Source organism: Vanessa cardui, chromosome 17 (genome assembly GCF_905220365.1).
Source record: "Vanessa cardui chromosome 17, ilVanCard2.1, whole genome shotgun sequence".
NCBI classification, from domain to species: Eukaryota; Metazoa; Arthropoda; class Insecta; order Lepidoptera; family Nymphalidae; genus Vanessa; species Vanessa cardui.
This window is the reverse complement of record NC_061139.1, coordinates 2,213,662-2,227,167: the sequence shown is the minus strand read 5'-3', so window position 1 is coordinate 2,227,167 and position 13,506 is coordinate 2,213,662. Positions and strand designations below refer to the sequence as shown.

Here is a 13,506-nt window from a genome sequence, read left to right as displayed (position 1 = left end):
ATACTATAAATCCTTCGTATATTTTGAAATTTTTGATTTTAAAAAAGTTTATAATGTTCAAGCGACAAATTGACTTAAATGTTGATTCATTATTTTTTTTTATAAAATAATATTTGATCCATTTATATGTTTATTTTATGTATAAGTATGTTTAAGATGAAATAGTTAATAGTCGTGTAATCTCTTAGTGTATTTTATGGAAATTTTAGTATCCCGTGATTTCAAGATGGCACAAAGTAAGGGTGCTGGATAAGCGAATCGCCCATTCCTGAATTAAATTATTTTTATTTTATATGTGTTTTCTTAAGCTACTCTCTATATTCAGATACGTATTGCTATTTTATTTTGTTTAATAGATGGAGCTGTTTAGTGAATTAATACAAGGTTATCTTTAATGTAAAAAAAAATCTAGAAGTTTCTATGTAAATTTGGAAATCGTAGTTCTGAGATAATTGTTTCTCTCATTCTGAACGAACGCGAAACGTCGTAATTTGGTAATCCTATGAAAATATTTTTAGATATAATATTGATGTTAGCGTAAGAGAATCAACAATTCTTATTATTCGTGTGATCCTAAAAATAAATTGGTAGCTAAGAGAACGCGTTTTCATTTAAAATTTCCAATGCAAACAATAAATCTAATGAGTATGTTAAAATAAAACAAACATGGACGTCAAAAATGATATAATATAACCCAATTGTAAATAAAATACACAATTCACCGAAAAAGTAACTTCATAAATAGTAATAGTAAACAATACAAAAAATATTTGCGATAAACTACTAAAATAATAAAAGAAACTTAACCTAAATAAAAATTTGGGCGCCAATTTAATTTTTCATGTCGGCCATCTTGTTATTGTTATTATGGCCATGTTGTTATTCAACCTCATAATGACATGCGACATATGTCGTCGTTGATATCCAGCATTTGGTTGATGAATGTGTGATTGGACATCATTCTTGCAAGTTTAGCGATAACTTGCAAGAGGGCTCTCTTCTTGTACCTCATCTGTACGCTGCAACGCTCTATTTCCTCTACCACTGAAGGGTCCACCTGTGAACAAACATTATCCATCTTATTAAAAACATCAAGATAGAGAATCGGATCTTGAAAAAATGGCCTACCCACCAAAAAAGTTATTAAAATTGAGAGTGCATAATTATAAAGTATTGCATATACATTAACATTGTTTTTCTATTTTATTAATAACTTCATTTTATGTTACTTTCTGCATAATGACTACTACTAACCAGTTGGACTTATTTTTAACATAGTTTAACAATTGAAGTAAATTGTCACCAATAGTACATTTAAGATTTCGCCTATGTTGATATATTGGTAGTTTTTAAACTGATGGATGTTAATTATGGCATTAAAATTTAATGATCCAGGTAATGGTGCAGTGCTTTGAAAGAAATAAAACGGACGGGATTTTTTAGGAGTCTCTGGGTTTTTTAAAAATAGTCTTAATGAATTGGTAAAGAGCTATCAATACTTTTGAAAAAATGATTCTCAACTACGTACTAAAGAAAAACCAACCGACCGACCATATACATTTTCATCCTTACACATTTACATAATTTGACAGGACACCTATCTAGACATTTAATAGTCTCAATTACATCGATAACGAAAATCGCGTGCAGTTAACAAACTGCCCTTGAAATTTCATGTCTGTCAAAACTTGTTTAAATATTAAAACAAAGATTACATGGATATACCGTTCGCAAGAACGAATGCTTGATTGGACATCACTTAACGTAATGGTTAAACCCATCATTATGTTAGAAAATTGTTAGCCGAGTTAATGCTATTTCATTATTAGTTATTCAAATTGTTACTTAACAAATTGATAGCTACATGTCCTACGAATATTATAAATACGAAAGTTTGTGATGATGGATGTATGTTGGTTACGTCTTTACGAAGAAACTACTGAACGGATTTGGATGGAATTTTACAGTAATATAGGTTATATATCAGAATAACACATTGTACACAATTTATAATTTTGTGTAACTTTATGTTCTAATATAACGATACATATCAAGTACCCGTGTGTAGCCGGGGCTGGTCGCCAGTAATTTATAAAACTAAAATCATTATGTATCAGAAGCTCTTTTGAACTGTCATTTGACAGAATTATATTAAATGTAATGCCCGCATTTAAATGGTATATAGATTGTACACGGAAAAACCGTCCGAAAAGTCGTAGTTACTCTTTTCCACTAATAACCAAAAATAATGTTTAATATATCCGGTCTCTTAAACAAGTTATAACCATTCGCTTGCTTATTATATTGATATTTTATATTAATATTGCATGATTTATTTAAGCGATTTCTAAGTTTCTCCAAGCCCCTCGGATAGGAAATTTTTAAGATAGTTTACATCTGTTTTTCGATTCATACATATAATTCATATTCGGATTGTAAATACGAGTAATGTTAATTTATAACGATAAACAAAATACAGCCGACATTGTTTTTGTCTCATTGTTGTTCTAATTTTTTTTACATCATTTATTTCTAAATTCGGTGAGCAATAAACTTGCAAATTGTCATTCTTATCACACTGCTAATGTAAGGAAGTAAGATTGATAAACAGGTAAATAATTTTACGTCGAAAACGTTCTGTAATACATCGCTAATTTCATAAACATATTGGATTTATGACGTGTACCGATATTTGTGTATTGTTTTTTATTTATTGATAGTTAAAATAAGCATGACTTAAAAACTTTATAACAATTTACATTTATTAAGTTAGATTTTTTTAATGTTTTTAAATCCCTGACTTTGAAGGACTTTCGTCTACAATTGTTTTAAAAAAAGCTTTCGCTGTGTTTGCAATTTAAATAAGGTATATTCATTGCCTTTGTTGTATACTAGACAAGCTTTTCAAACCTCATAGTGAAAGAAAGCGGTTCGGAAAGGGGAGGTTATTTCAGTGATTAGGCCGAGGTGTGGCGAGTTGACGATAATTTAGTCCTCAAAATCTTGGAAATATAGGTGCATACAAATAAATATGGGAATATCTAGGGAATTGTAACAAAATATATTATGTGTAAGCTGGTGATAGAAATAAATAATAAAATACGTGTTAAAATGCGTCTCAGGACACCCAATAGTAGTGACAACTTAAAGTGAAAGGTGAAAGAGAAGCTATACCCTTCCGTAATAAGTTATCACTTAAAAACTTAAAATTTAACATAGAATATATGAAAAATAAAGAGCAACTTAAAGGTGAATGTAAATGACTAACGTTTTTGGGATCTGTGAAGGCACTGAATTTGTACTTGGTTTTACGCTTCTCCGTGCCGACGTCCGAGAAGACTGTGAAGGCTGCTTCCTTTATGCGTCTACCCACGGGAAAGTACATGCCGGCTTTTAGGTTGCCCTTTGGATCTCGAGATAGCAAACTCCTGAAACAAGGATAAATCTACATGTATTACTTTTAATTATTGTGAAAGAATAATTGTTATCTGATGGTAAGGAATTTTACTTATTGGCTTACAAGTACCTTACGCCAATTGGTTCTGGATTGGCGTATAAATCGTTATAAACTTAGTTATGTTGTGTTAAAGGTTGGGCGAGCCAATGTAACTTTATTTACAAGGGATATAACATCTTAGTTCCCAAGGTTAGTTTGACGACCTCCAAGGTCGAGTGATGTGTACATCGGTTTTCATGGGTACGCCACTCTGAGGTCCCGGGATCGATTCCCGGCCGAGTCGCCGTAGATTACCATTAGTTTTCGATGTTGTTTTGGGTCTGGGTGTTTGTGGAACCGTCGTTACTTCTGTTTTCCATAACACAAGTGCTTCAGCTACTTACATTGGGATCAGAGTAATGTATGTGATGTTGTCTCATATTTATAAATCAATATGTAGCTTTGTACAGCTTCTAACAGCGTCATTGGTTATGCGTCTTTGTAACCACTTACGATCAGAACCTTTTTCCTGCCTACCTGAGTACATATATATTTAAAAAAAACCCTATGTATAATGATTCAAGTAACTTGTCACGGAAGTTTACCTGAAATTGTAGACCAAGTTTCGCTTCTCGGTGACGTATATGCTGTCGAGGTAGGGTTGCGCCGCGTAGATCAGCGACGTCTGGTATTTGACGACGTGTCCTCTCGTCTCCCGCTCGTGCCACTCGATGTAGTTGCTGTTGTGAGGGTTGTAGCTGTACTCGTATTCCTTGCGGCATTGAGGATCGTCCGCTTTGGTAAACCAACCTATTAAGATATTCTGACATCAGTATTGTTCGCGGTGTTACGCGAAATAAGATATGTTGGCTTTGCTATTTTCGAGAACACTTACCGGTATGTGGATATGCACGGTCAGACATAACGGTAATTATTCGTCCAACATGGTATCCCGGATCGGCCAGCATGATTCCTGGCCGTCCATCTACGATGATCTGAACACCGATCAAGACGTGTTCCTTCTCCGCGCACTCCACGGAATCCGGCGTTTCTCCCATAGTTACGTAGCCCCTCACGTCCACCACCGCCTCCTCACAAGATATCAATGCGGTCGCCGTCGCAAAGCCAGGAAACTTTTTGTCCAAGGATTGCCATTTCCGGATCAACTCTATTCCCAAACCGACACACGTGTACTTTCTTCTCCTGATCTGTGGTATGTATTTCTTGTAAATATCGTATAACGGTTGCTGCGACTTGACATGACAGTCGTACATAGCGATGAAGTTGCTGATTGAGTCATAATTGTTGTTGACGAGAAAGGTGCGGAGGATCGACTCGGCTTGAGTGACGAGTTCCTCGTGCGCTATCGATGTCAGTTGGAGTGGTTCCTGCGGCTGCGCCCAGCGTGGGGGCGGCAGGGGCTTGGTCAGGTAGTAGACGGCCTGCTTGCGGTCGCCCTTCCCCGAAGCGAGTCAACTCGGCCACTCTGCACCCCAGCGGCCGACCCTCGGGCCCGCCGGCTCAGCCTCTGCCAAAATCTTGGGCCAGGCATCGTTTCGGCCTAGAACGCTCTGTAAGAGCGCCTCACGCTTCTCTAACACCAATACTGCAACTTTTTCACGCTCTGAAATAGAACAATGAATAAATTAGATAATACCTTTTTGTTTGTAGAGTATCTAACTATCTCAAAACCACGTAAATAGATTGTCTCTTGATTTTCTATTCATAGAAAAATATACATAAATGTCTGTATGAAATAATATTAAAATGTATAATAGGACTACTAGAATCGGCGAATCCTAAAATTAACATCAATGTATTTTAGAGAAATCTTTTTAACCAGATAGCTTATTGACTGGTTGCCATAGGAGCTGAATGCATTACACAAGTCACGGGTGGTACATATTTGTAATGCGAAAGTAAATGGGTTACGAGATCCTAGAGTTAGAACTCTAGACACGCACGCACGATCATACATACGTGTTCCGTTTTACTTGTCGACACGCGTCCTTATTTGCGTATCAATTGTGCAGTGACATTTTTTATATTCCAATATTTTAATCTCCTCAGATGTCTTAGGAGTTCCGTTCTTTATGCCTTTAAGATTTGTATTATTTATTTTATGTTAGTGTGCCATATTGTGTGTATATTTTCATTAAACTGCTTTTTAATCACAATTTAAGTTTGAGTATTGTCATTTCTTTTTAGTAAGAAAATAAACAACTATAAAAGTAATAAAATAAAAATAACGTACAAAAAAATCTTTATTTGTAAAGAAATAAATACATATTCGGTAGATATTTATTCCATTTACGTAAAATTTCACGATATATCAGAACAGGACAGGAGGAGGTAGGAAATAAGTTACTTCTTGTGTCTGAAACTCTTATATAGCGAGTGAAGTCGCGGGTAACTAAATCTTTGACATTGCTTTATATAGTACCGTTCATTGATTAGCAAAGTTATAATTTAAAATGAAATTGATATATTCATAGTTCGGGAACAATATATCGAAGATCTTTAATCTACGTACATGACTGCAAAGGAGATTAAATTCAAATAATCGTTATTGTTGTATCGTTAACAGCATTAAACTGTGACTATCTCTAATGTAGCTAAAATAGCTCAGTGGATAGAACACGTGGATTTCAGCCGAAGGTCACGAGATCTGTACCACCCGATGTTCATGTGCTTAAATTGTGTTTAAAAAATTCATCTCGTGCTCTGTGATTAAAACAGGGCTTATCTAATATGAGTCGAGATGGCCGAGTGGTTAGAACGCGGGCATCTTAACCGATGATTGAGGGTTCAAACCCAGGCAAGCACTGCTGATTCATGTGCTTTGTTTTTATAATTCATCTCGTGCTCATCGGTGAAGGAAAACATCGTGAGGAAACCTGCATATGACAAATTTCGTAGAAATTCTGCCACATGTGTATTCCACGCATTGGAACAGCGTGGTGGAATATGTTCTCTTAACCTTCTCCTCAAAGGGAGAGGAGGCTTTTAGCTCAGCAGTGGGAATTTACAGGCTGTGGTTGTTGTTGTTTGTTGTTATCTAATATGATATGCACCTAACCTAGGATACCAGGTTCAAACCTGTTTAAAAACCCACTATTGAGTGTCCTTATTTTAAGTATAAATTAATTTCTAATACTCTTTTAATTTATCTATCTATAATAGATAATGTATAATATATAAACATTAGGTAACTTCGTGTTAAATAAAGACTATTGTTCCGCTGAATCAGTTTCGTAAATGAATGATTCATTCAAATTTAAATATCTTATACGTTACACGGATGGTGCCGATATGGCTGTGGTTAGAATGTATGCATCTTAAGCGATGATTGCGGGTTCAAATCCAGGCAAGCACCACTGAATTTTCATGTGCCTAATTTGTGTTTGTAATTCTTGTCATGCTTGGCGGTGATTCTTCACCGCCAAGCATGACAAGAATTACAAACACATCGTGAGGAAACCTGAATGTGTTTATTTTCTTAGAAATTCTGCCACAAGTGTATTCCACCGACCCGCTTTGGAACAACGTGGTGTTATGTTCCAAACCTTCTCCTAAAAAGGGAGACGAGGCCTAAGCCCAGCATTGGGAACTTTACAGGCTGTTGTTGTTGTTGTAAGCCAAAATATTATCTATTTCGAAAAAAAGTATTGTTTCAATTTTCAATGATTAAATTCCAATTACATAATGATTTCTATATATAGAAATAGCATAGCATTCAAACTGAAAACAAAAGTTTTCATACACTTTTCACAGTTGCGTTGCGAAACGACAAATTCATTCATTCGCAGTCGAATGATTGGTCCACGATACAATCAATCAGCTGTTGTTGACACATTGATAGTAACGAATATCGACCTTGTATGATTCGCCTCAGCTGCCACAGCTGATGTGAACGTTGTACATTCCATTCACTTGTAGCCTTGGCTATGCAAATATTATGAAATTAAAAAAAAAGTTTTTTTTTTACGCATTCGACCTAAGAGGCGAATGTTACGTAGGTATCTGTCTCATTTGCCCAAGGAGGTTTTAATTGCATTATTAATTCATTAAAGTATTTCAATAAATTTCTAACTACATAAACAAAATATGATTTCTTAAAAATAACATAAATTTACGAAAGCATTTCCGTAAACAGACGTCGCTTTAAACTTTTATTAATGTAAACTTAATTTGCATACCGATTCTAATAAAATAAACTGTATTTTTAAACACGCCCAAGCAAGGTTAGTTTCTATGAATGTTTTCTACGAATACAAGTATTTAGTATCAGTGAGAAATCCCAGTTAAACGGTGATGAGTATTCATAGAAAATGACTCAAACGGTTGTCGGAAAACGGAACTATTACGAAATCTATTTGTGTTGCACTGAAATATGTAATCAATTCCTCTTGTTCCGATGACCAGTATAAAAAATAATGTACTTTTTAATTATGAGGTGTTGCAAATTAAAAAGTGTACAGGAAGCATGCGAGGTTACTTGAACTGGATTTAGATAGCACGTTTCGCGCCACGAGCCCGCAACTAGGCCATTGTGTCACCGACCTTCTTTGAAGGCATAAGTGATTTTGTGGAATTTAAACGAATCACGTGGACAGATTATGTATTAAAACATTTAAAACTATACATTAAAAAGGTCGTAACTCTTTTAAAATAACTGGCACTTAAAAAAAAAAAAAACAAAAATAACGTTTCCAAAGTTTTAATAACGTTAAATTAACTTAGGATTTTAAACGGTTCGATAAATCACGTGTCACAGAGTCGATGTAAGTAGCGGCGCTTATCTTACACGTGATTGGACGTTTGATATTTGGAATTGTTTGTGATATAGCGTTGGTGGCGCATTAAATTAATATTATCCTAATTAATATAATAAATACGAATGCGACTTTATCGTTAGTGCTCAACCGATTATCATTAACTTGGTACACGTGTTAAAAGACATAGGGTACGTATTACGTAACATACTCTACCCTACTACCAAAATACAACAAAAAACAACCTCTATCTCATTTTTATTTAAATAGAAAAACATTGTTGTAAGTTAAATTTTATTAAATATTTTTTTTATAATTTTAGGTCGTCAGTAACGTTATTTTTACCAGGTGCAGTATTCTATCGACGAATATACGAACGGTAGAAAAAATATGCAAATATAGTTTGAAAAAGGGATACAATAGGCTCACAATTAAAAGTTATACATTGCAATATTCCAAATTTTATTTTTAGAACCGCATTTGACAGTCTTTAGCTATCTCTTATCTACTTTGCATCTCATATTACTTGTCATGTAATGTTCGTGCCAATGCTCTATAACAGGTAAATGATCCCACATAATGTTATGACGATATACGATGTAAACATCTCTTTGTTTTCACTGAGTATATGGAAGCATAATTTATTTTTACGTGTGACATCAATCGATTTAAAAAAAAAGTTATTTTTTAATCATCACAATGCAATCATCAAAGGTAATTAATCATTGTTCCTAATTTTTAAATAAAAATATTATGTTAGATTGGTTTTCTTACTTGATGTTTGTTAATAAAAGGGAATGAGTGTCCCTCTTTATATCTTTCGGAAGCCGACTCGAGTAATTTATAGCTGTCACGATAAGTGGTTATTATTTTTATTGTATTTCAAAGAAAAATTAATAAACCATTTGATGACGTCAAGTTTCGCATAATTTGAATTCAAACACTTATTGATCGATTTCTTTATAATTGTAACATAATATACAATATCTATGCTATCAATTTTATCGTTTATTACGATATAAAACGTATTAAAAGATCGTGAATGATAATTATTTCCTAACGCACTATATGATTGTTTTTTTTTTTTAAGTATGTCGTTAGTACCTATAAATGTTGCTTAGGCGGTGAATAATTAAACAATGTGTCTTATTTCGAATATAGAATCAATCATGATAGAAAGATACTAATATCTAGTATTTAACTAAACATCCGTAAACAACGTTTGTAAGGCGTTTCATTATTAACGCTTACATTTTTATGATTACGTTTAAGAAGAATTTAATCGTTGTAAAAGCATCATTATCAAACTACATAAATGAATATACGCATTATTTTCCTTTAAATAAAATATAATGACATCTGTCAAAGATCAAAAGTGTTTTTTTTTTTTAATAATAAAAAGGAACGAATGAAATTCCTAATAGCTATTAAAAAATAAATAAACGACGTTAAAAAAAATGAAGCGAAATAATCTGTGCCTCTTTGGCACAAATAAAAGCCACAAAAAAAAAATGAATTGACGTTTGCGTCAACGCGTAACGTATTTTCTTGATATTATCATGAATCATATGGTATTTGCGTAAAATGCAACACGTAGGCCGGTAAATCCCATTCAACAAGTTAATATAATATTTATTAAAGGATTTATTGATTTTGAAATTAGGACGTAATTACAATAACACTTAATACAAACTTTGAACACGATCTGTGTTTTGGAAACAAGATGTATACATAATTTATAATATGGCCTAATCAGTAATTACTGTATTCATTGTCAATGTATTTAGATATAGTTCATTTCATAATACAATGTTTTATTTCATTTAACTGTAACTGTTGTTTTCGTTTGTATGAATGTGTTATTGTTTTTATTATGAATCACCAATAAAACAAAATAATTATAAATTTATGAATCAACTTTTTACACTATATAAAATAAACGATGAAATAAATGTGTAATTATAAGTTTTATATGTTACGTACATCAATTAAAACTTGTATATATTTAACAAGAACAAAAGGCAATCAATCACAAGTATCAAAACTTCGGAAAATACGTCCAAAACTAAACTTGATACATCCCTAAGTTTTCGCAGCCTTTGTTTATATCGAAAAGAACACAGTTTTAGTACGCAAACGCGGCATTCCTCCACAACACGCGCACATATCTTTGTTACTATGACAACACAAATAAATATCGGCGTACGACGTCGTATTAAATAAGTCTTGTTTCATTTATAGAACAGGATTTATAAAACAGAACTCACCCATACAACGGCTAGAAGCCAAATAAAAAAGAAAAAGAAAATCGGCTGCCCCGAGAGTCGCTCTATCCGGGACGGTTCTCTCTCGCACGGCTACAGACAAACTGGTCGTCGGGTTGTTGTGCTTGCATTATTATACTCGAACTCGCTGTAAAGATTATAGTGATGTACGCACGGCGGTAACGTTGTCGTTAAAACTGCTGTCAGTTTGAAGTTTTACGTTACAGGAGTTAATGAGGTGACATAAGAAATAGATTTTAAGATTGAGTTATAACGTTAAAAAGTTTTACATGTGTCTTTTAATTTTATATAAACTTGAAATAAAAACTGCTTAAACAGAAAATCAAAACAGCTGAAACTGACTTGTTACATTTTCATACTTTGATAGTTGCTTAAATGATTCAAAATCGTAATATTTTATCAACCATTGATGATCATACTTAACATAAAAACATCTTAGCTTAGTATTTATTCAGTATTGAATAAAAATACTTTACAGTGAAACGAATGAAAAATATAGTTATAAAAAAGACCGTATTTTAAAAAACGTTCTTTTTTCGAATTCGATTAAATATATAAAATATAAATTAATAAATATTATCGTTATATCGAGTTACGAGTAACGTTACAACCGCCCTAAACAACGTGGCGACATTCGTCACGCGCATGTCTGAAACTCTCTCATTCGCTCAGCTGACTCATACTATCTCATTTCAACTTTCATAACATTACAGGCATCAGCTGATGTCTCTTTCTAACAGTGTTAATGAAATTCCCTATCACGCGGGCAAGTGAATGACAAGTTATACAACTTATAACTTTAATATAAAACTTTTAAACACTCGTAATTTTTTTCCGTTAAATAAAATTTCATACGTTAATAATGATTAGTTATTACTCATGCTTAATTTTATTTTAAGAGCGAATTTAAATCAATGAAACTTATTTTATTTTTTATCAAGTTTTTGCGTCGTTTTAATATTTTCCACGTGTTGGTTATTTAATAAAACATTGTTTAACAATTTGACTAATTTTGACATTCGCGTCATAATATTTGACTTTACAGTAAATCTCTTACGTAGATGATCAGGCTTGTATGTTAGAGATGCGTAGAGGCGTAGCACTTATTGACCGTAGCGGACGTCTACTTCGCGGGCTACTCTTAGTGGCTACGGATGGAAATTATTAGACACTATTAATTATTATTTCTTAAATACCTGCAATAGCTTAAGACTATTTTTTATGTTTTAAATGTAAATAGATTGAAAATTATTTTTAAATTAATTATTTTTTATTGTAATAAACAGTTAATATATAATAAAAAATATCAATACTAATATTATAAATGTGAAAGTAACTCTGTCTGTCTGCCTGTCGCTCTTTCCATACCAAATTACTGATTCAAATTTGATGAAATTTGGTATGAAGTAAACTTGAACTCCAAGAACTTTAACACCCAATCCCTAAAAAGCGTTCGAAGCCGCGGGCAGTAACTAGTCTCATTATAAAATAAGAAAAGGTGAAAATTAAAAATGTTATGATGATTTATCCAAATATATTAACATCAGTGCGATACAAAATAATCATCTGTTGCAAAGTTTATCACTTTGAAAATGTTAAGCTCAACTTTTAAGATCATGAAACCTATTAGAAAAGTAATTAGAATCACGTTTATTGAGAAAGGTTAAAGATCAAGCTGCGACGTCCGGGGGCGGATCGTTTATGCAAAACGAAACTAGTGTTTTATAAATACGATTACCATTTATGAGAACTTTGACGTAAATTGTTATTATATCTTAGCGGTTTCATTTAACACTAGAACATCGGATTGTGTGAATAAAGTTACAAAATATTGATCAATAGATTTTTTAAATCGTGATATTTTACTTTGAGGAAACATATTGTTTATACTAATATTTGAAATGCATTTGTGTTTGTATTTCGTCATAACGTCGTACAATGCACAAATAGATTGTATATTGTATGTTAGCGATCTATATACTACTATATAGTTTAAACAACGTCGCTTTCCGCTGTCTGTCTGTTCCTGTGTATGCTAAGATCTTTAAAACTACAGCGGATTTTAAAACGTTTTTAATAGATTCGCGAAGAAATTTTGTATGCACTATGCTTGTATTTATTATGCGGTGGAAAAACATATATTACTAGTAATATATTCATCAATCATGTAATTTGTATTGTCTTATTTCAAAAAAAAGCTGTAAAAATTGTATGTAAAGATATTCTATAGTATATTTAGTATCAGAATTGCACCCGTGCGTAGCCAGGACAGGTCACTAGTATATTATAATAATTGATATACCAGCTACGTTATACGTTAATGGTGTAATTTTCAATAATAAAAAGGCCAAAGATTACTGCAAATACACATAGTCAATGTAATTATTAAGATGTTAACCATTTGCAACACCGAATCTTAATTAATTTTTATTCACTAGTTTTGAACAAGGGCATCGATTATCTCTGCTGTCACGTGGTGGCAGTGTGTTCAAATCGCTGTCAGGCCAGGCTAAGTTGGCGTTATGACATTGATATTAGATTAATGAAAGGGGCTTACCAAACACCTCTATATATATTTCTAGTATATAAGACCAGTTTCAGCACGCTTAAAAAAATAATACAATTTTGGTGCATTCTAGGTCAAGATTAATGCTTAAGAGCATGGACATGGATGGATAATGTGTTTAGATAGTTATAAAGGAAGAAAGGAAAGAAGGATTGATTGAGGATGAAATTGAGATGATTACCAAAGAAACGTTGGATGATGTGACGATATATCGTCCTGAAATAATGTTACTTGCGAGATGACGTCAGATAGAGAAGCATGTAAGAAGACATGCTGCACCGACACATAATATTAGAAAGAACAGGAGGATGGTGAAGAATTTTTTAGTGCATGATTTATTTATTATGCTTATTGCTATTTTACATGTTTTCTTCTTAAAACATTCAATACTCATTCGTTGAATTCGGTTATTGAGATTTAAAACCAGAATTAGAATTTTTACAG

The 13,506-nt window shown here is 32.9% G+C and overlaps 1 protein-coding gene across 1 annotated transcript; it reads right to left on the bottom strand.

Annotated features, from left to right (window-relative positions):
- Positions 1-669: 669 nt before the first annotated feature.
- LOC124536885 lies at positions 670-10,580 on the bottom strand. The gene is made up of 5 exons (XM_047113536.1): positions 10,479-10,580; positions 4,332-5,060; positions 4,042-4,246; positions 3,269-3,428; positions 670-1,057 (listed from the first exon to the last, which is right to left on the bottom strand). The coding sequence occupies exons 2-5, from the start codon at positions 4,708-4,710 to the stop codon at positions 890-892; spliced, it is 912 nt and encodes a 303-aa protein (XP_046969492.1). The 5' UTR covers positions 4,711-5,060; positions 10,479-10,580; the 3' UTR covers positions 670-889.
- Positions 10,581-13,506: the final 2,926 nt, after the last annotated feature.